The sequence below is a fragment of the Xyrauchen texanus genome, chromosome 38 (assembly GCF_025860055.1).
Source record: "Xyrauchen texanus isolate HMW12.3.18 chromosome 38, RBS_HiC_50CHRs, whole genome shotgun sequence".
NCBI classification, from domain to species: Eukaryota; Metazoa; Chordata; class Actinopteri; order Cypriniformes; family Catostomidae; genus Xyrauchen; species Xyrauchen texanus.
Window position 1 is genome coordinate 25,116,084 of NC_068313.1, and position 22,015 is coordinate 25,138,098.

At 37.8% G+C, this 22,015-nt stretch overlaps 1 protein-coding gene across 3 annotated transcripts in view; it reads left to right on the forward strand.

Moving 5' to 3' along the window:
- Positions 1–22,015, forward strand: part of LOC127631573 (RNA-binding protein Nova-1-like) — a 67,994-nt gene that overhangs the window by 30,095 nt on the left and 15,884 nt on the right. For all 3 annotated transcript variants that reach the window (XM_052109753.1, XM_052109754.1, XM_052109755.1), the window contains one exon: positions 12,713–12,879. In XM_052109753.1, the coding sequence (XP_051965713.1) occupies positions 12,713–12,879 (167 nt within the window). The remainder of the gene's footprint in view (positions 1–12,712; positions 12,880–22,015) is intronic.

A 22,015-nucleotide genomic window follows, 5' to 3' on the forward strand; every position in this document is an offset into this window, starting at 1 on the left:
GGCAAAGGCAACTGGTCTATTTAAATGTCAACAGTCGTAAATCATGGACCTTAAAAAAATTATCAGCTCAAAATAACTTTTGATATTTTTTATTAGAAGGCATAACTCATTCAGCCATTGATGATGCAACACCAAAGTAAAGAGTGTGAAAGGGACAGTTCACCCAAAAATCAGCCATCATTTACTCACTTTGCTGAAAAAATTAGCTACTGTATATATTGAACTGCTCTTAGACTGGTATATTGTTGTATTTTCAATTTGTGGGTTTGAGTTCACTTTTAAAGTAATTCTCAAGAAATAACATCAAATTCTCATTTGACGTACAGACTTACGTAAATAACACAATGGCTGGTTGCAGGAGTGGACTGGGAAGAGAAATCGGCAGGGGATTTTACATAGCAACTGACCCAAAAGTTTAGCTGTTCGCTGTCCTTTTCTGCATATCGCGGTGCCGTTTTGTTGTCCGTTCTGAATAATGTGGCGGCTCATTTTAGCTTATCGTGGCCCATTCGGCCCGTTTCACGGCCGACACACCAATCCGCTCGGTTCTCCCGATGGCCACTCCGTCCCTGATCGGCCCCAATGTGCATCGGCCCACTGGGAAAATGCCCGGTTGTGATCTTCAGGGCTTTGGTTTGAGAAAAGAAAAGTTAAGAATTGTGTCACGTTGGATCACAGTATTTGTAACATCTCATTTTAGCAGTGGAGTCCTACTTTCTTTCCCTTGTTTCTTGAGATTAACCATCTCCAAATGCAGATCCCTCTTCTCAAAAATGCATAGCATACCAGTGGATCTGGCCTTGACTTCTTGAGTCATTTCCTCATCCAAATGTGAATGAGTGTACAAGCCTCTTTTTATTTAACTATTTTGTATACACTCTTTGGGCTTTTTTAGCATTTATTTTAAGAACAGTAGAGTCGGACAGGAAAGTGGAGAGAAATGGGGAATGGGATTGCGACATGACCCAAGCCTGATTCGAACCTGGGTCCCTGTAACCGAATGCACTACACTGTGCCACAGTTCTGACTGCTCCAGGCAATCAGTCCCTAACATTCTGCCTAACATCTCCTTTTGTGTTGCACAGAATTCAGATTAGTCATACTGGTTTGGAACGACATAAGGTTGAGTAAATGATGACATCATTTTAATTTTTAGGTGGACTATCCCTTTAACATTTTGTCAAATAGGTCACAAATATCACTGAAACGGAGCACAGTACGTATTACAAAATGTATAAAATAAACATCAACATTCTTTTGAGCCAAAGTGGAGAAAATGTTTCTGCAAACACAGGTCCCAGGAGCCTTTAAAACAGTGTTTGGCACCTGGCAGGCACATTTAGATTCCCCCTTCCCACCTCCTTACCTAATTTTTATTCTTCATCTTTCTTTTGGAGAGTTTAGTTTCTCACTGAGTAATGTTGCCCCCCTCTCCACTATTAATCATTGGGTAGGACATATGGAATAAAGAATCCCTTTCTACCTCTTCCCAGTTTATTTCGCCTCCTTTGGTTTCCCCCTTTTTTTTTATACATTTCCCTTTCTCTCACTCTCGTTTTCTGGCTGTTTTTTGTCTCTTGTTCTCTTTTTGGCCCTCTGTGTGTTCTTTGAGGGGTGCTCAGGAAGGTCTTGAGAGGGTGAGAGAGAATACAAGGCAAAAAATGAAGACAGGATCCCAGTCCAAGCATCTCTTCAGCTGTTTGCCCGGCATGGGCCTCGTAACCATGGCAAAATCTCTATAGATGTGGGGGGCGGCTTAGGTCGAACTGAGGAAAAGGAGTGGATAAACCCTGCACATCTCAATAAGAGTGACATCACTGAAGAGGAATTCACTCTTTCTTCCAGATCCTTTGTTATTCTTTGGAGACCCTTCTATCCTTCCTCTGCTGTTTTCAGTGCTTGCTGCAAGACATTGGGAGGCAAGGTTGAGTTGATTGTTCACCTCTTACAAAGTGGACATAAAGGGATAGTTCACCCAAATATGAAAACTCTGTCATCATTTACTCACCCTCATGTCATTTCAAATCCTTAGTACTGTCTTTTCTTCCATATCACAAAAGTAGTTTTTTTTTTCTTTTTTTTAGAAAATCCTGGCTGATCTTTTCAATATATAGGTAGTGCATGGGGACTGGTGCTGTCAAGCTCCAAAATGACAAAAATTGTCACAATCAAAGTTGGTCACAAGACATGCAAGAATCAAAGATGTTTGACATCATTAACATCAAACACATTACATTAACACTTATGCATTTGGCAGACGCTTTTATCCAAAGCGACTTACAGTGCACTTATTACAGGGACAATCCCACCGACAATCCCCCCGAAGCAACCTGGAGTTAAGTGCCTTGCTCAAGGGCCCAACAGTGGCATCTTGGTGGTGCTGAGGCTTGAACCCCTAACCTTCTGGTCAGTAACCCTGAGCCTCAACCACTGAGCCACCACTGCCCCAAACACGATGCAATGCATCTAAAGGTACCATACTTGATTTGAGACTACAGTAAGAGGCAAGCTTTTATGTGAATAATTACATACATTTTTGCTTATTTGTCACACAAAGATATTGTATGGCTTCAGAAAAAATATAGCACAGGGGTCATATGGAGTAGAGGTCGACCAGTAGTGCATTTTGCTGATACCGATAACTAAGGTGGTGGAAAAGGCGAATAACCAATTAACTGGCAAATAGTTTTGTAAAATTAATTTATAGAAATGATCTGAATTTTTTTTTTTTTTTTGTCTTTCCTTACTATGATGGGCACAGGCGCAGAAGCTACAATAGTATAGAATCGATAAAATCATAGAAGCAGTTTATTGTGCACCAAAATTCCAATAATAACCATACAAATTTAAGATTTGGTGCATGATAGGGAACTTTTAACTGTAAACAAGCCCAAAAGGTATAAGGGACTTTTATTTTGAAATGAAAGTCCTCACTCCTTTAACAATGCTCTATATGTAAGTATTAAAATAATGAAGCTTTTTATAACATATATATATATATATATATATATATATATATATATATATATATAAAAAGAGGTTATTGTGTGTGTGTATATATATATATATATATATATATATATATATATATATATATATATATATATATATATACCACAGTTAGTTCCGGTCCTCGAATCTGATTGGACAAGAGACATTCCATGAGCACTGATGGTGTGACAGCATCAGCACTCAGACGCTTCACTGTGTGTATCACTCCGCTTTTGTTCATGCTGTTTTAAACTAAATTGTAAGAGCATTGCAGATGTGTTAGGAGTTACTGTCTTTATTTTTGAAATTACATATGTTAACCAACAGGTGGAGGTAAAAGTTCATTTTTGTGTGTAATATGAGCCAGTTTGTAATGTGAAGTGAATCAGTTAGTCATTGTTTACATAGAACTGCGCTCCGTGATCGCTCGTATTACTAATACATTACCAAAGCTAGGAAATAGCTTTAAACGTCTTTAAATGGACAACTTCAGGATTAAGGCTTAAGACTGATTTATTACAGAACTCAAGTGCTTACCTTTTATCTTTGTTTCCACATTGGATACATACTGTTTAAAATGGCGGAGGACATCGCTGTTTCTATAGTGAATGACTCTTGCGCAATGGCTCCCACGAAATAGAGAGGAATACCCCCACTTGGACATCTATTTTCCACTGAGAAAGCTGACAGCAACTCTGAATGGGTGTGGCAACAGGTGATCGCACACGCTCCATTTCTCGCTCCCTCTCTCTCTCTCTCTCTCTCTACACACACACACACACACACACATGTTGTGTTTCCATGTTTTATGGGGACTTTCCATAGACATAATGGTTTTTATACTGTACAAACTTTATATTCTATCCCCTAAACCTAACCCTACCCCTAAACCTAACCCTCACAGAAAACTTTCTGCGTTTTTACATTTTCAAAAAACATCATTTAGTGTGATTTATAAGCTGTTTTCCTCATGGGGACCGACAAAATGTCCCCACAAGGTGAAACATTTCGGGTTTTACTATCCTTATGGGGACATTTGGTCCCCACAAAGTGATAAATACACGCTCACACACACACACACACACACACACACACACACACACACACACACACACACACACACACATGTTGTGTTTCCATGTTTTATGGGGACTTTCCATAGACATAATGGTTTTTATACTGTACAAACTTTATATTCTATCCCCTAAACCTAACCCTACCCCTAAACCTAACCCTCACAGAAAACTTTCTGCATTTTTACATTTTCAAAAACATAATTTAGTATGATTTATAAGCTGTTTTCCTCATGGGGACCGACAAAATGTCCCCACAAGGTCAAAAATTTCGGGTTTTACTATCCTTATGGGGACATTTGGTCCCCACAAAGTGATAAATACACGCTCACACATACACACACACACACACACACACACACACACACACACACACACACACACACACACACACACACACACACACACACACACACACATCCAGCCGTCTATCCTTGTTTATCCAATGACTTGTTTGAAACAGCACAAGCTATGATTATATTTCTGAAGTGAACTTTTTGAATTACTAATGGAGGCTTGGACGCATCATTTGTTTTGAACCAGCAACGGCAGATTCTGATCCTTCATGTAAGAAAGTAGTTCCAAGCACAAATGCATTTTTATGACCGTACTCAGTTTTTCCTAATTTTTTTAAATGTACTTGTACACTTGTACTACATTGAACTGTTGTATATAAGCAATATCACACTCACAATCATGCTATATGACCCTACATCAGCACCGCTGTAATTACCTACGGCCGAATCACTGCAGTGCTGATGTAGTGCCATATTGCACTCTTGCTCTTGTGATATTGCTTATATATATATATATATATATATATATATATATATATATATATGAGAAATAAAATAAATGGGGGAAAAAGAAAAACTCATAAAAGAAAATAATAAACTATTAGTATAGATATTTGCAGATAACTGATAGTTCCAATAATCAACTTTCGGCACAGATTAATCGGTAAAAACAGATCTATCATCCTTCCAGTTCCATGGACTACTTTTGTGGTTCTTCTTTGGTGCTTTTTTTTCTTATGTTGGAGCTTGGCAGCCCCATTCACCTTCATTTAATGGAATTACAATTTTCATTTTTGAATTAACTTTCCCTTTCAAGAAAGGTGACCAGAGCATTTTCCCCCCTTCTGCCATAGTGACTGCTTATGGGTTAGTTAAGGCCTTTGTAGCAACATCTGCATTTGGAGTGCCCATTTGGACCATCAGATGTACTAGACTATAAAATAGAGCTTCAAAAGTCATGATGAGATTTGAATGGAAACAGTCTGTAATTTTCTATTCCCATTGCTCTTTGTCCTTTTTACTGTTCATGATTATATAAGAACATGCAACACCCCATCTTTGCCTCTGTTTAAAAAAAAAAACATTACATCATTAGCAGCTGCCCCACAATATTTTCTGGGTCTGCCAGTTGCTGTGGTGATGTATCTGTTATATACTTTCATTGCCCTCTCCCAAACATTCATATATACAGAAAGTTATAAAAGGGATTTCATCCAATTTAAAAATGCTGTTTTATTTACTTGCCCTCATGTTGTTCTAAACTCACATGACTTTGTTTTTGTGAATTGTTATGGAGGCTATCAGTTCCTAACAGTTTCTGTTCCATGGAAGAACGTCATATGGGTTTGGAAAAACATGAGGTGAGTAAATGACGAAAGAATTTTCATTTTGTTGGGTGCACTCTCTTTAACCCGATGGCGCACAGACACCAAAAGAACCAGGTGGCCCCTTCCTTCATTTTGCAGTCCACACAGTCCACTCTTCATTTTGTAGTTGGTGTTTCAAATTGAAACAATGACCCACATGCTCCTGTGGGAGTCATCTATGTGGAGACTGCAATCAACCGTCCTTTGAAGAGCGAGCAGGAAAATACGAGTCACTGAGGAAGGAATATGCCTGGCTTTTTATTCCCCCACCACACCCCCCAAACTCATTCTTCCTCTCTGTCTTTCTTCCTCTACATCTCTCCACCTCTTTTTTTCCTTTCTCCCAACACCAAAGCCAGGAAACATCTGTACCCTTGTCTATGGGCAGGGTCGTATGTTCTAGAAGTCTTTCGGGCCATGGATGTTCTCAGGAAACTGTCAAAAAATGCATTAGGATAAAGTGTAGTAGCGTTGTTTCTTGGACGAACTTGTGTAGCTTGTCTTTTGAAAGATTCTCAATGTGTCCCAGCAGTGGTTTCATTTGTAATGCAGCATGCAGCAGTTGAATTGGTTATTGAGCTTGCTGTGGTCATCTGTGTGGGTCCAGAGCCATGTCAATCTGTGGGTCAATCTTGCCGCTTTGGTGGGACTTGTGATAAGCATTTGTGACCTACGTGACCCTGCAATTTTCTCCCAAATGACAAGCTGGGCATGTAGTTTAGAGACACAGGACACTGTTTGAGTGATATTGTCTACCGCCATAAGCCTGTTTGTGATGCATTTTGTCTGAGAATCTTCAATGAATGTTATCACACGATTTTTTGCATCTAGTAAGCATAGTATCTTCAGTACATACTTATTTAGTTTGTAGATACTATTTTGTACATCAGTGTTCACATGGTCATGGAAAACCTGGAAGTATCAGGGGATTTTAAAATTTTGATTTCCCGGCCTGGATAAGTCATGGAAATTTCTATAGTAAATATACATTTTTGGCAACATTTTGCAAAATGTTTCCATGCGTTAACATTAGTAAATGCATTAAGTATCATGAACTATAACACTGAACAATGTTTTTTACAGTATTGATTAATACTGGTATATATATATGTGTGTGTATATATATATATATATATATATATATATACACACACACATGCGGCCAAAGGTTGAATTAATGTACAGATTTTGCTGTTTCGAATGGAAATTGATACTTTAGTTCACCAAAGTGGCATTCAACTGATAACAAAGTATAGTCAGGACATTACTGATGTAAAACACAGAACCATCACTATTTAAAAAAGTCAGACAGACCCCATTTCCAGCAGCCATCACTCCAACACCTTATCCTTGAGTAATCATACTAAATTGCTAATTCGGTATTAGAAAATCATTTGCCATTATATCAAACACAGCGGAAAGCAATTTGGTTCATTAAATGATGCTTAACATTGTCTTTGTGTTTGTTTTTCAGTTGCCACAATATGCAATAGACTGTTGTGTTTTAAGGTCAATATTAGGTATAAAAATGGCAAAAAAGAAAAAAATCAGTTAATCTTTGTTTTGAGGAATGAAGGCTATACAATGCTTGAAAGTTCCAAAAAACTGAAGAATTTGAAACTGAAAAATATTTCATACAAAGTTGTACACTAAAGTCTTCAGAGACAAAGGACAACTGGCTCTAACAAGGACAGAAATTTGTCAAATGTCTATTCATTGTGATACGTTGAATGCCAATTTGGTGAATAAAAGTACCAATTTTGTCCATTAGAGCAAAATCCCAAATTATTCCAAACTTTGGCTGCCAGTGTGTATATATATATATATATATATGTATGAAAATAAATTATATCCAAGATTGCACCTGGTACACAAAAATGCCACCTGTGCTCTGGAAAGGGGGCTAGTTACATAAAAATGGTGGAAACATATATCCACATCCAGGCACTCACGTGGCATTTCAATATTAAAAAGCCTTTTATTATAGGGGATACATCTTAAAAAAAGCACCATCACGTATCCGCCATAACAGGCCTTCATCAGGGTGTCACAAAATGGAGAAACAGGAAGTGACTTAATAGTCTCACCATAGTGCTCTACAAAAGGATACATGGCTAAGAAAACCTAAAGGAAACTTTAGCTGTGGCAGTTGCAACTACTGTATCAACATAGTTAAAATAAATTCTGTTGAGGACACAAGACATAAGAAGATGTATGACATCAAGGAAAACAAGTTTTGAAGTCAAGATTGCAGTCACTCCATCACTCATGACCCTACAGTACAGAAAATCGGCCCTCCCCCCTCCTTTGTTTCAACATGCTATTGCATTGACCAGTCATGTTGGAAATTCCAGAACTTTTGGGTACAAGATTGGCATCCCTATAAAGAGAGATAGGATACCCCCTCCAAGAATTATAATAATGTGTGTTAATATTCTCAGTAGCTAAATCACCAAAGAGGAACTCTATCTAGCAACAGGAACAAGGAATGTATGACTCATGTATTTAACAACTGTATAAAAACAATTTAGCACAAGAGTGAACAGAGCCAAGGGGACATTCCCTAGACAACTATATAAAACACATTCACACTGCCTTATACCTTTTCTTAATTTTAGCCACATTTTTAAGTCGTGGTTTGCTCTGAAAGCTGGTTAACATGCTAATAGCATAAAGGTTGCAAAATGGGTGGTAAGCATAATAGGTTGTATGGGTGGTAAAGCAAACTGGCCGTCACTTTCAATGAGCTCTGTGGGCAGATACTTAAATGTGTGTCAGAATGTGACCCTTCCCTTTGCAGGAGGGAAGAAGGCTTTCTGCGACCTCTGTCTACCCCCTCTCTCCGTATCCTGCTGGCTATCTCACAACAGACTCATCACAGCCTCTCCAGCAGCCCTTAACTAAGCAGTCAACATATCAATTAAGCAAGCATACATCTTATATGCTACAATGTTTCCTACATTTGAAAGTACCTTAATGTTGTTCCAAATCCATGTGCCTTTCACTTTCATTGCATAATTTTCCATACAAACAAAGTGAGTAGTTACTGAGGGTAACAGTCTGCCTTAAATCTCCTTTTGTGTTAAACAGAAGAAAGCAAGCCATATTTAGAATGATATGAGGGACAGAAATGAAAAGACAGAATTTTCATTTTTGGTAAACTATCCCTTTAAGGCATTTAAATGTAGTTGAAAATGTGTATATTTGTGTACCAGTCAGCGGTGCTGTTAATAGTAGATACAGTGGGGATAAGCCAGAGTCCACATTGAACATATGGGAGACAATATCCAATTTAAACCTCGAAATAACTGGAACATTTTTAAACATAAGAACATTATTACCTAAAACATATAAGAAATGTTTAAACTATTTGTAACTCAATAATCAAATAAGCTAATTTGTGACATTGACCTTGCTGTATGGAAGCAAAAGGAGGAGGAAAAGGAACCACAACTGGACTTTTGAACCCCACTGATATACCCTTAATGTTGCAGCTAAAACTCATACGCCATCTTTGACAGTTGTTTGACTAGTGTTTCACCATACCCACTCCCATCTCACTGCCAAAACAATGGTGATCTCTGCTCTAATAATCTACTGCTCCGATTGGTCCAGCACAGATTACTTTGGCCGCCAGCTGTCAGAAGCTCAGCAAAGCTTTTTTCTTTCTCTTTTTTGGAAGATACCATGCATGATCCTATAATTCCTCAATTTCACCATATTAACAGAGCTTCATATAGCGGTCTGGGACTGAACCCAATTATTTTCATGCTAGTAAACAATAGACAGTTAAAGGAAACCGGAACACCCAACTGCGCAGTGCAGATAAGGGCAGATTCTCTTTCCAGCCTCTTGGAAGCCAAGAGATCCTGGCTTTGGATCAGCATATTTGCATTTTTTTTTTACTCTTGCCATCCTCTTCTGGCTTTTGTGGATTTGTTTTTATTTCTGAAACTTAAAAAGACCACATGTTTGACTGCCTCGTGATTAGATTTTTTTTTCCTTCTGTAGGATAAATGTCTCAGAAACACTTTTTCAGGCTAAATGTTAGAGCAAAGTATAGGATTAGGAACCATTCAAAGCACTGCAGTCAGATAATTCCTTTTGAGTTTGCACTGAAACCAGGGTAAAACAATTGTGTTTGTGTGTGCGCATGTAACCGCCTTGTATTCTGCAGAAGAGACAGTGGAATTGGAGTTGAAATCCCAATATCATGTCAGAATTAATTGAAAGTGGAGACTTCTATGCATCTAATGGAAGGCTTTCTGTGAATAGACTGCCTAAAATAGTAGCATTGCCAGGGGACTATTATTGCAGCTGCTCCCATGATTTCAGCCTGTATGTACATAGATCCATGGTATTTACATGAACAGATGCTTTAATACTGGTAGTTTGTCTTCTATCACAATGTCTGTAGCCTCTAGTGTAATGTGATTGATGGATTCATTGTTTGTTAACACACATAAGATATTATAACTATTGTATGTGCTGTCAAACCAACAATGCACTATAATATCTCAGTTAAGTAAAAAGATAAAAAAAAAAAAAAGCCTTCTATTATCAATGATTTCTGATGTTGTCAGCTGATCATAGTTTACTGTGTGTGTATGTAAGGAAAAAAGCATTCCATCACCATGTTTCAGTTCCAAAAATCATCAATCACAGGAACATGCTGTACAACCTCAATTATACACTAGCAGCAGAAACACAGCTTTGGGTTGCTGCAGAAATCTTTATGAGAACTTCATGTGAAATAATAGCAGGAAGCTTTTTTCATGGTGACAAATGTAGTATACAGTAGAAGTAAAAAGTTGGATTGTACAATTTTCTTGGAAACATTTTTTTCTGTATTATATATATATATAGGGATGGGACTATATATCAAAGTTCTGTATATGGCAGACCAAAATAATTATGAACCATATCGAGGCTAAAAAAAACCCTTCTCCCCAATTTGGAATGCCCAATTTCCAATGTGCTCTCTAAATCCTCGTTGTGGTGTAGTGACACGTCCCAGTCCAGTTGGTGGAGGACAAATCTCAGTTGCCTCCGCATCGGAGACCGTCAAGCTGTGCATCTCAATGTGGCTTGTTGAGTGTGTTAATGCAGAGATGTAGCGTGTGTGAAGGCCCACGCTATTCTCTGTTGCAACCGGGCCAATTTGGTTGCTTAGGAGACCAAAAGTCACTCAGCACTCCCTGGATTCAAACTCGCAACTCCAGTTGTGGTAGTCAGCGTCTTTACTTGCTGAGCTACCAGGCCCACCTAACATCCTTTATGTTCTTTACAGTCAGATGAAAAAGTAAAAAAAAATATCAATTTTAATCATACATAACACAAATACAAAAAACAATAAGAGAAACTTCTCCATCTTTAATAAATCAGAACTCTATGAGATGCAGGTTGAACTCTTAAAGTGACTGTACCAATTTAGCGCTTGTTATACAAATCGATATAAACGACATTTTATTACTTGTAAATATCATTATTATATGTAAAATTTGATGGAATAATATTGTTTAATAGAATGAAGAATATTTATATTTTGAAAAAGTTATAATGTGATTATAATAATGATGAAAAACACTTTCACACACATTTTCATGACAGGTTCTGTTCAGTTATACTACTTGTTCTGCACCCGATCAACCTGATTGTAGCGCACTATTTTTGAAGGCTCATTTGTTTGTGATCTTTTTTTTTTTTTATAGAGAAAGGTATATGAGAAACTCTTATTATTTAAACTTTTTGCTTTTATATTGTGTATTAAATGTGCACTCAGTAATTTTTTCCTCATTAAAAAATTTTACTCCTAAAGAGATGAGTTGTAATTTTACAATATATGTAGGAAATCATGACCACTCACATTAAAATAAAGACTCCAGTCATATCAGTAACTTTATTAAAGCTGTAATATTCTACATGGAGAGGGTCCACACACGGGGGCTGCCATTTTAGAATCACATGACCAGCCGAATACTACTCTAATTAATCTCAGTAACCATCCTGTTGTTTGACACTTTCACTTGTTGATTAAATTAATCATGGCGGACTGTGAATACTACATTTCTACGATGGCATCTGAAACTGAAAACTATTGATTTTAAATAATGCTGCATCCTAGCTGCTTGGTGTCGTGTAAGTCCACGAGTACACAAAGATAAAAGTTACTGAGTGCACCTTTGAATAACTTTATTTTGATGAGAAACTATAATGTGCATTTTGCTCAAACATTAACATTACATTTGTCAAACACAATTTTTGTCACACTTTGTCATTTAAATGTTATTGTATTGAATCAAGATTATATAGAATCGTCAACCTCATATTGTATATGGAACTGAACCATGAGAAAACCATATTGTCCCATCCCTAATAATATATAGGAAATGCACTCCCTTGGACCTTTTAGTCCACACTATTGTGTTGCACAGTATACTTAGTAAGGATTTCAAAAGTACCGGTACTTCATTGCCAAGTTGATACTGATACTCAACAGTCAAATGCACTTCATAGCCAAAATGTCCATCTTGGCAAGGTATTAGTTTGTCTTACGTGAATGTCAACAGGAGGCTATTTATGTCGAAATATTCGCTCTTTGCAATAGACCTTACAGTGTAAATGCAGCCTAATAAACTTGTCACTGCCTATTATGTCGTTAATATTAATCAACCAACAATATAAAAGAGAAAACCACTCACTGCTCTTAGCTGGATGACTTTAGTAGCTGTAAGTACTCTACAATGTTAATACAATGACATGTATATGAATATTGACAATTACATTTTATCTTGTTAAATAATGTACTGTTCAATAGTGTGCAAATATTTTCTGTGGTTTGAAATTGGTATCAAGAATCGTTACATTTTACTGGTATTGCTGTAGAATACTGAAGTTTTGATAATGTGGCAACCCTAATGCTTAGGAAGACATCTGTAATTCATACTGGGGTTAAACTGGAACGGTCATTTTCTTCCTCTTTTAGGAACAACAGAGCGTGTCTGCTTGATCCAGGGCACTGTAGAGGCGCTGAATAACGTCCATGACTTCATCGCAGAGAAGGTTCGGGAGATGCCGCAGAGTGCTCAGAAAACAGAGCCGGTCAGCATACTTCAGCCACAGACCACTGTCAACCCTGACCGTGTCAAGCAGGTGAGGCCTCCCTTCCTGTCCCCTGCCCCTGTTTCCTGTTTCCTTTCCATCTGTACAGTTTTAGATCACATACAAGAAAACCTTTTTATTCATTTTTTTTAATCTGACATTTTTCACTTTGGTATCATTACCACCTAATTTTCAGTTTGTTTGTTTGTTTTTAACAGCAAAACATTTTTGTCTTTAGTTTCCAATAAAAAAATCGAAACATCCTTTAAACAAGGTACATTTATTTGAGTAACAAAATTGCTTAAGACAATAAGAATTGTTTTCAAGACATATATATTGAATTAAGTTTATTTATTACCTCATTGGTAGTTTTTTCTTCTCTTTTTTTATACATACATTTATGTTAATGAGGTAAGAAATATTACCTCTGAAAACAAGTATTATTATTGTACATATTTTTGCTTCTCAAGTAACTTTATCTTTTTTTATGGATGTGAAAATATTTGGAATGGAAAACAATACAGAAATACAAATTAAGGAACTGATTTGTGCAGTATTGTTATTTTAGTATCTAAGTTATTTAAAACTCATCTTATAAGTTATATAAAAAAAATACCAGTAAATGTAGCCACAGGATAAAATGAATTGAGAGGAGGGACATTTTGATTATATCATCCTTTGTGATAAACACTGTTAACTCAGTCTAACAGATCCCACTTGGTTTGGCCTTTTACACTAAGAGCAAACAAACTCAGAGAGATTCGGAGTGTGTCTTAATTAGACAAGCCATTGATCGTGTACCGCTATCTATTTAAGAGATTATCGCCACTGGTCAGTCCATTTTTATGGCCTATTTATCTACCCTTAGGACAAAGAGAGAGTCAGTCATGTCCATGAATAATTTAAAACATGCTGCATTTTTCTGTGTTCTTAATTTTTAGTTAAGCCTCTCCATTAAGGAAGCGCCATGTTTGTGCTTATTGAGGAGTCTCTGTGAAGACAGGGCCATAACCTACATTTCTGAAACATAAGTCCAAGATGCTCGCCCTGCAGAGTTGCCGACCTAATTATTTATGCATGTAATTACAGGGCTTATCAGAGAAGCAACACACCTCACTTTAGTCCACATTATTGTCTCTAATGGGACATCATGCAGTGTGTGCATACTGCTGCGTTGTGCAATAAATGACGATCTTTGTCCTGTGATGTGGAAATTGAGCCACAGCAAAATTTCTTAAAAAAAAAATTATTCCTTTGATCAAACATTACAGACGGACTTTATTATAATCACATTTACTCTATTCATAATACATGTCATTTATAATTATTTTAATACATTTTTTGACATTTGTTTTGTTTTGTTGGATGATCTAATTGATTCTTCATTAGTTAGAATTCAGACTGGGATAGATTTAGCCAGTGCCTATTTTTGGTTGTATTTTTGCCCTATGTCTCATTCAACTCCCTAGATAACTATGTTGTGAATCAGTATACCGTGAACACAAATTCGGGCACTGTCATGGGTGTTCATCCACTGAATATTGGGACACTTGGGACTCAGTCACCTGCAACATGATGCATTCAAGCACAGCTGTTATTAATCAGCACCATCACTGTATAAATTACAATATCGTTCATTTTCCTTGAAGATATTCAAATGTACAGGGTTATTATAACAAATAAATGGCATAAATACAAATATATAGGAGTGTAACAAATATTTAAAAGATTGTTTCACTTTCATGGTAATTATGAATGAAAGACATTACAAATAACATCTTGTTTAAAGAGAAATAATGCTTGGACTTCATAATTAAGTTGGCTTGTGAAAGCCAACTTACTGAAATCCTACTTAAACTTATTATTATACCGATTCTTCTTCTTATTCTTCTTAGCGGTGAAATTTCGGTATCGGACTTACGGACTTTTCCTAAAAATGACGATCAAACTCGGAAAAAACTCCCATTGACTTAACATTGCGGAATGTTCAGAAATTTAAATCCCAACTGACATTTTCACACACACAGACAAAAAGGGCCTGTCAGCCCTGCATCTCTCCCTCTCTCTCTCCCTCAGAGGATTTATTTTATCAAGCAGCCAAAAAGTAATGACCTAAAATCTTCATAGCCACACGCTAAAACATGCTAAAAACGTGCTAGCATCATGCTAACACATGCTAGCATTAACTAGTGAAGTGCTAAAACAAGCTAAAAATGTGCTAGCCATCATGCTAAAATCGCCTAGCGAAGTGCTAAAACATGCTAGCATCATGTTAACACATGTTAGCATCGCCTAGCGAAGTGCTAAAACATGCTAAAAACGTGCTAGCATCGCCTAGCGAAGTGCAAAAAAATGCTAAAAACGCAGCTAAGCATCATGCTAACACATGCTAGCATCGCCTAGCGAGTGTTAAAACATGCTAAAAACGTGCTAACATCATGCTTAACACATGCTAGCATCGCCTAGCCGAGCGCTGAAACATGCTAAAAAGTGCTAAGCATCATGCTAACACATGCTAACATCACCTAGCGAAGTGCTAAAAAATGCTAAAAACATGCTAAGATAATGTTAACACATGCTAAGCATCGCCTAGTGAAGTGCTAAAACATGCTAAAAGCGTGCTAACATCATGCTAACACATGCTAGCATCGCCTAGCGAAGTGTTAAAACATGCTAAAAACGTGCTATAGCATCATGCTAACACATGCTAAGCATCGCCTAGCTGAAGCTGCTAAAAAATGCTAAAAACGTGCTATAGCATAATGCTAACACATGCTAACCATCGCATAGCCGAAGTGCTAAAAATGCTAAAAACGCATGCAAGCATCATGATAACACATGCTAAGCATCGCCTAGCCGAGCGCTAAAACATGCTAAAAACGCAGTCAAGCATCATGCTAACACATGCTAAGCATCGCTCTAGCTGAGCAGTCTTAAAACATGCCAAAAATGTGCTATAGCATCATGCTAACACATGCTAAGCATCGCCTAGCTGAAGTCGCTACAAACATGCTAAAAATGTAGCTAAGCATCATGCTAACACATGCTAGCATCGCCTAGCCGAGTGCTAAAAATGCTAAAAACATGCTAGCATCATGCTAACACATGCTAGCGTCACCTAGCAAAGTGCTAAAACATGCTAAAAACGTGTCTATCTATCTATGTATCTATCTAAGTGTCTATCTATCTATCTATCTATCTGTCTAGCAACTAAGTTAAACTTTAAACTACTTCAAACTACAAACTACTTTAAACTTTAAACTAGTTTAAACTACAAACTAATTTAAACTTTAAACTACTTTAAACTATAAACTACTTTAAACTATAAACTACTTTAAACTAATTTAAACTTCAAACTACTTTAAACTTCTTCAAACTTTCTGGTCCAAACTTTCACAAGCCAACTTAAAGTTTGTCACGACGAACTTTTTTTCTAGTTCCGATTCTTCTTATTATTCTTCTTAGCGGTGAAATTTCTATATCTAACTCCTCTTAGAGCTTTAACTCCACATACTCCAAACTCGGCTCAGACAATCAAACTGTTCTGACTCGAGTTGCTATATCTTTTCTAACTGATCGGACTTACGGTTTTCCTAAAAATGACGATCAAACTCGGAAAAAACTCCCATTGACTTAACATTGCGGATTGTTCAGAAATTTAAATCCCAACTGACATTTTCACACACACAGACAAAAAGGGCCTGTCAGCCCTGCATCTCTCCCTCTCTCTCTCCCTCAGAGGATTTATTTTATCAAGCAGCCAAAAAGTAATGACCTAAAATCTTCATAGCCACATGCTAAAACATGCTATGGTAACTGCCTAGCAACCAGATGGGGTTACCCTAGCAACCGAGTAACAAATCACATATCTCTGCACCAGAAAATCGTAGAGACTTCTGGGTTGATTTATTTAAATCAGGATGGCAAGAGGACTTGATAAGTATCACTATGGTATCTGCCTAACAACCAGATGGGGTTACCCTAGCAACCGAGTAACAAATCACATATCTCTGCAACAGAAAATCCTAGAGACTTCTAGGTTGATTTATTTAAATCAGGATGGCAAGGACACTTGATAAGTATCACTATGGTAACTGCCTAGCAACCAGATGGGGTTACCCTAGCAACCGAGTAACAAATCACATATCTCTGCACCAGAAAATCATAGAGACTTCTGGGTTGATTTATTTCAATCAGGATGGCAAGGAGACTTGATAAGTATCACTATGGTAACTGCCTAGCAACCAGATGGGGTTACCCTAGCAACCGAGTAACAAATCACATATCTCTGCACCAGAAAATCATAGAGACTTCTGGGTTGATTTATTTCAATCAGGATGGCAAGGAGACTTGATAAGTATCACTATGGTAACTGCCTAGCAACCAGATGGGGTTACCCTAGCAACCGAGTAACAAATCACATATCTCTGCACCAGAAAATCATAGAGACTTCTGGGTTGATTTATTTCAATCAGGATGGCAAGGAGACTTGATAAGTATCACTATGGTAACTGCCTAGCAACCAGATGGAGTTACCCTAGCAACCGAGTAACAAATCACATATCTCTGCACCAGAAAATCATAGAGACTTCTGGGTTGATTTATTTCAATCAGGATGGCAAGGAGACTTGATAAGTATCACTATGGTAACTGCCTAGCAACCAGATGGGGTTACCCTAGCAACCGAGTAACAAATCACATAACTCTGCACCAGAAAATCATAGAGACTTCTGGGTTGATTTATTTCAATCAGGATGGCAAGGAGACTTGATAAGTATCACTATGGTAACTGCCTAGCAACCAGATGGGGTTACCCTAGCAATCGAGTAACAAATCACATATCTCTGTACCAGAAAATCGTAGAGACTTCTGGGTTGATTTATTTCAATCAGGATGGCAAGGAGACTTGATAAGTATCACTATGTAACTGCCTAGCAACCAGATGGGGTTACCCTAGCAACCGAGTAACAAATCACATATCTTTGCACCAGAAATTAGTAGAGACTCCGGGTTGACTTATTTCACTCAGGATGGCAAGGACACTTGATTAGTATCACTATTGTAACTGCCTAGCAACCAGATGGGGTTACCCTAGCAACCAAGTAACAAATCACATATCTCTGCACCAGAAAATAGTACAGACTTCTGGGTTGATTTGTTTCACTCAGGATGGCAAGGACACTTAATTAGTATCACTATGGTAACTGCCTAGCAACCAGATGGGGTTACCCTAGCAACCGAGTAACAAATCACATATCTCTGCACCAGAAAATAGTACAGACTTCTGGGTTGACTTATTTCAATCAGGATGGCAAGGAGACTTCATTAGTATCACTATGGTAACTGCCTAGCAACCAGATGGGGTTACCCTAGCAACCGAGTTACAAATCACATAACTCTGCACCAGAAACTAGTAGAGACTTTTGGGTTGACTTATTTCACTCAGGATGGCAAGGACACTTGATTAGTATCACTATGGTAACTGCCTAGCAACCAGATGGGGTTACCCTAGCAACCGAGTAACAAATCACATATCTTTGCACCAGAAATTAGTAGAGACTTCTGGGTTGACTTATTTCACTCAGGATGGCAAGGACACTTGATTAGTATCACTATGGTAACTGCCTAGCAACCAGATGGGGTTACCCTAGCAACCAAGTAACAAATCACATATCTCTGCACCAGAAAATAGTACAGACTTCTGGGTTGATTTGTTTCACTCAGGATGGCAAGGACACTTGATTAGTATCACTATGGTAACTGCCTAGCAACCAGATGGGGTTACCCTAGCAACCAAGTAACAAATCACATATCTCTGCACCAGAAAATAGTACAGACTTCTGGGTTGACTTATTTCAATCAGGATGGCAAGGAGACTTCATTAGTATCACTATGGTAACTGCCTAGCAACCAGATGGGGTTACCCTAGCAACCGAGTAACAAATCACATATCTCTGCACCAGAAAATAGTAGAGACTTCTGGGTTGACTTATTTCACTCAGGATGGAAAGGAGCCATGTATTGTATTACCTTGGTAACTGCATAGCAACCACATGGGCTTACCCTAGCAACCGAGTAACAAATCAAATATTTCTGCACCAGAAAATCGTACAGACTTCTGGGTTGATTTATTTATGACCATAATTATATAAAAAATCTCTCTCTCTCTCTTTCTCTCTATCTATCTATCTGACGGTAAATATCTATCTATCTATATCTATCTCTCTATATATCTAAGGGTAAATATCTATCTATCTGAGTGTCTATCTATCTATCTAGCTATCTATCTATCTATCTAGCAACTAAGTTAAACTTTTTTAACACTACACTGTAGAACTGGCTCATTAGAGTCATTCATTTGGGAATCAGACTAAACTGGTCACACTGTAAGTTTCACATTGTAGATTCAAAAGAACCGCTCATTAGAGTCATTAATTTGGGAATCAGACTACAATGGTCACACTGTATGTTTCACACTGTAGATTCAAAGAACCGCTCATTAGAGTAATTTGTTTGGAATCAGACTACTGGTCACACTGTATGTTTCATTTTAGATTCAAAGAACCAGCTCATTAGAGTCATTTGTTTGGGAATCAGACTACACTGGTCACACTGTATGTTTCACACTGTAGATTCAAAAGAACCGGCTCATAAGAGTCATTAATTTGGGAATCAGGCTACACTGGTCACACTTTAAGTTTCACATTTTAGATTCAAAAGAACTGGCTCATAAGAGTCATTAATTTGGGAATCAGACTACACTGGTCACACTGTATGTTTCACACTGTAGATTCAAAAGAACCGGCTCATTAGAGTCATTAATGTTGTAATCAGATTACACTGGTCACACTGTATGTTTCACACTGTAGATTCAAAAGAACCGGCTCATTAGAGTCATTAATGTTGTAATCAGATTACACTGGTCACACTGTATGTTTCACACTGTAGATTCAAAAGAACTGGCTCATTAGAGTCATTAATGTTGTAATCAGATTACACTGGTCACACTGTATGTTTCACACTGTAGATTCAAAAGAACCGGCTCATTAGAGTCATTAATGTTGTAATCAGATTACACTGGTCACACTGTATGTTTCATACTGTGGATTCAAAAGAACTGGCTCATTAGAGTCATTAATGTTGTAATCAGACTACACTGGTCACACTGTATGTTTCACACTGTAGATTCAAAAGAACCGGCTCATTAGAGTCATTAATGTTGTAATCAGACTACACTGCTCACACTGTATGTTTCACACTGTAGATTCAAAAGAACTGGCTCATTAGAGTCATTAATGTTGTAATCAGACTACACTGGTCACACTGTATGTTTCACACTGTAGATTCAAAAGAACCGGCTCATTAGAGTAATTTGTTTGGGAATCAGACTACACTGGTCACACTGTATGTTTCACACTGTGGATTCAAAAGAACTGGCTCATTAGAGTCATTAATTTGGGAATCAGACTACACTGGTCACACTGTATGTTTCACACTGTAGATTCAAAAGAACCGGCTCATTAGAGTCATTAATGTTGTAATCAGACTACACTGGTCACACTGTATGTTCCACACTGTAGATTCAAAAGAACTGGCTCATTAGAGTCATTAATTTGGGAATCAGACTACACTGGTCACACTGTATGTTTCACACTGTAGATTCAAAAGAACTGGCTCATTAGAGTCATTAATTTGGGAATCAGACTACACTGGTCACACTGTATGTTTCACACTGTAGATTCAAAAGAACCGGCTCATTAGAGTCATTAATGTTGTAATCAGACTACACTGGTCACACTGTATGTTTCACACTGTAGATTCAAAAGAACTGGCTCATTAGAGTCATTAATTTGGGAATCAGACTACACTGGTCACACTGTATGTTTCACACTGTAGATTCAAAAGAACTGGCTCATTAGAGTCATTAATTTGGGAATCAGACTACACTGGTCACACTGTATGTTTCACACTGTAGATTCAAAAGAACTGGCTCATTAGAGTCATTAATGTTGTAATCAGACTACACTGGTCACACTGTATGTTTCACACTGTAGATTCAAAAGAACTGGCTCATTAGAGTCATTAATTTGGGAATCAGACTACACTGGTCACACTGTATGTTTCACACTGTAGATTCAAAAGAACCGGCTCATAAGAGTCATTAATGTTGTAATCAGACTACACTGGTCACACTGTATGTTTCACATTTTAGATTCAAAAGAACTGGCTCATTAGAGTCATTAATGTTGTAATCAGATTACACTGGTCACACTGTATGTTTCACACTGTACATGCTAGATAGCCTAGCCGGCGCTAAACATGCAGAAAACGTATACAAGATCATGCTAACACATGCAAGCGTCATAGCATCATGATATCACATGATAGCATTGCCTAGCGAAGTGCTAAAACATGCAGAAAACGTGCTTAGCATCATGCTAACATATGCTTAGCATTGCCTAGCGAAGTGCTAAAGCATGATAAAAATGTGCTAAGCATCATGCTAACATATGCTAGCATCGCCTAGCGGAGTGCTAAAACATGTTAAAAACGTGCTAAGCATCATGCTAACACATGCTAAGCATCGCCTAGCCGAGTCGCTAAAACATGCTAAAAACATGCTAACATCATGTTAACACATGCTAGCATTGCCTAGCGAAGTGTTAAAAAATGCTAAAACGTGCTAAGCATAATGCTAACACATGCTAAGCATCGCCTAGCAAAGTGCTTAAAACATGCTAAAAGCGTGCTAACATCATGTTAACACATGTTAAGCATCGCCTAGCGAAGTGTTAAAACATGCTAGCATCATGCTAATACATGCTAGCATCGCCTAGCGAGTGTTAAAACATGCTAAAAGCGTGCTAAGCATCATGCTAACACATGCTAGCATCGCCTAGCGAAGTGCTAAAACATGCTAAAAACGTGCTAGCATCATGCTAACACATGCTAGCATCGCCTAGCGAAGTGCTAAAAATGCTAAAAACGTGCTAGCATCATGCTAAAACATGCTAGCATCGCCTAGCGAAGTGCTAAAAGATGCTAAAAACGTGCTAGCATCATGCTAACACATGCTAGCATTGCCTAGCGGAGTGCTAAAACATGCTAAAAACGTGCTAGCATCATGCTAACACATGCTAGCATAGCCTAGCGAAGTGCTAAAACATGCTAAAAACATGCTAGCATC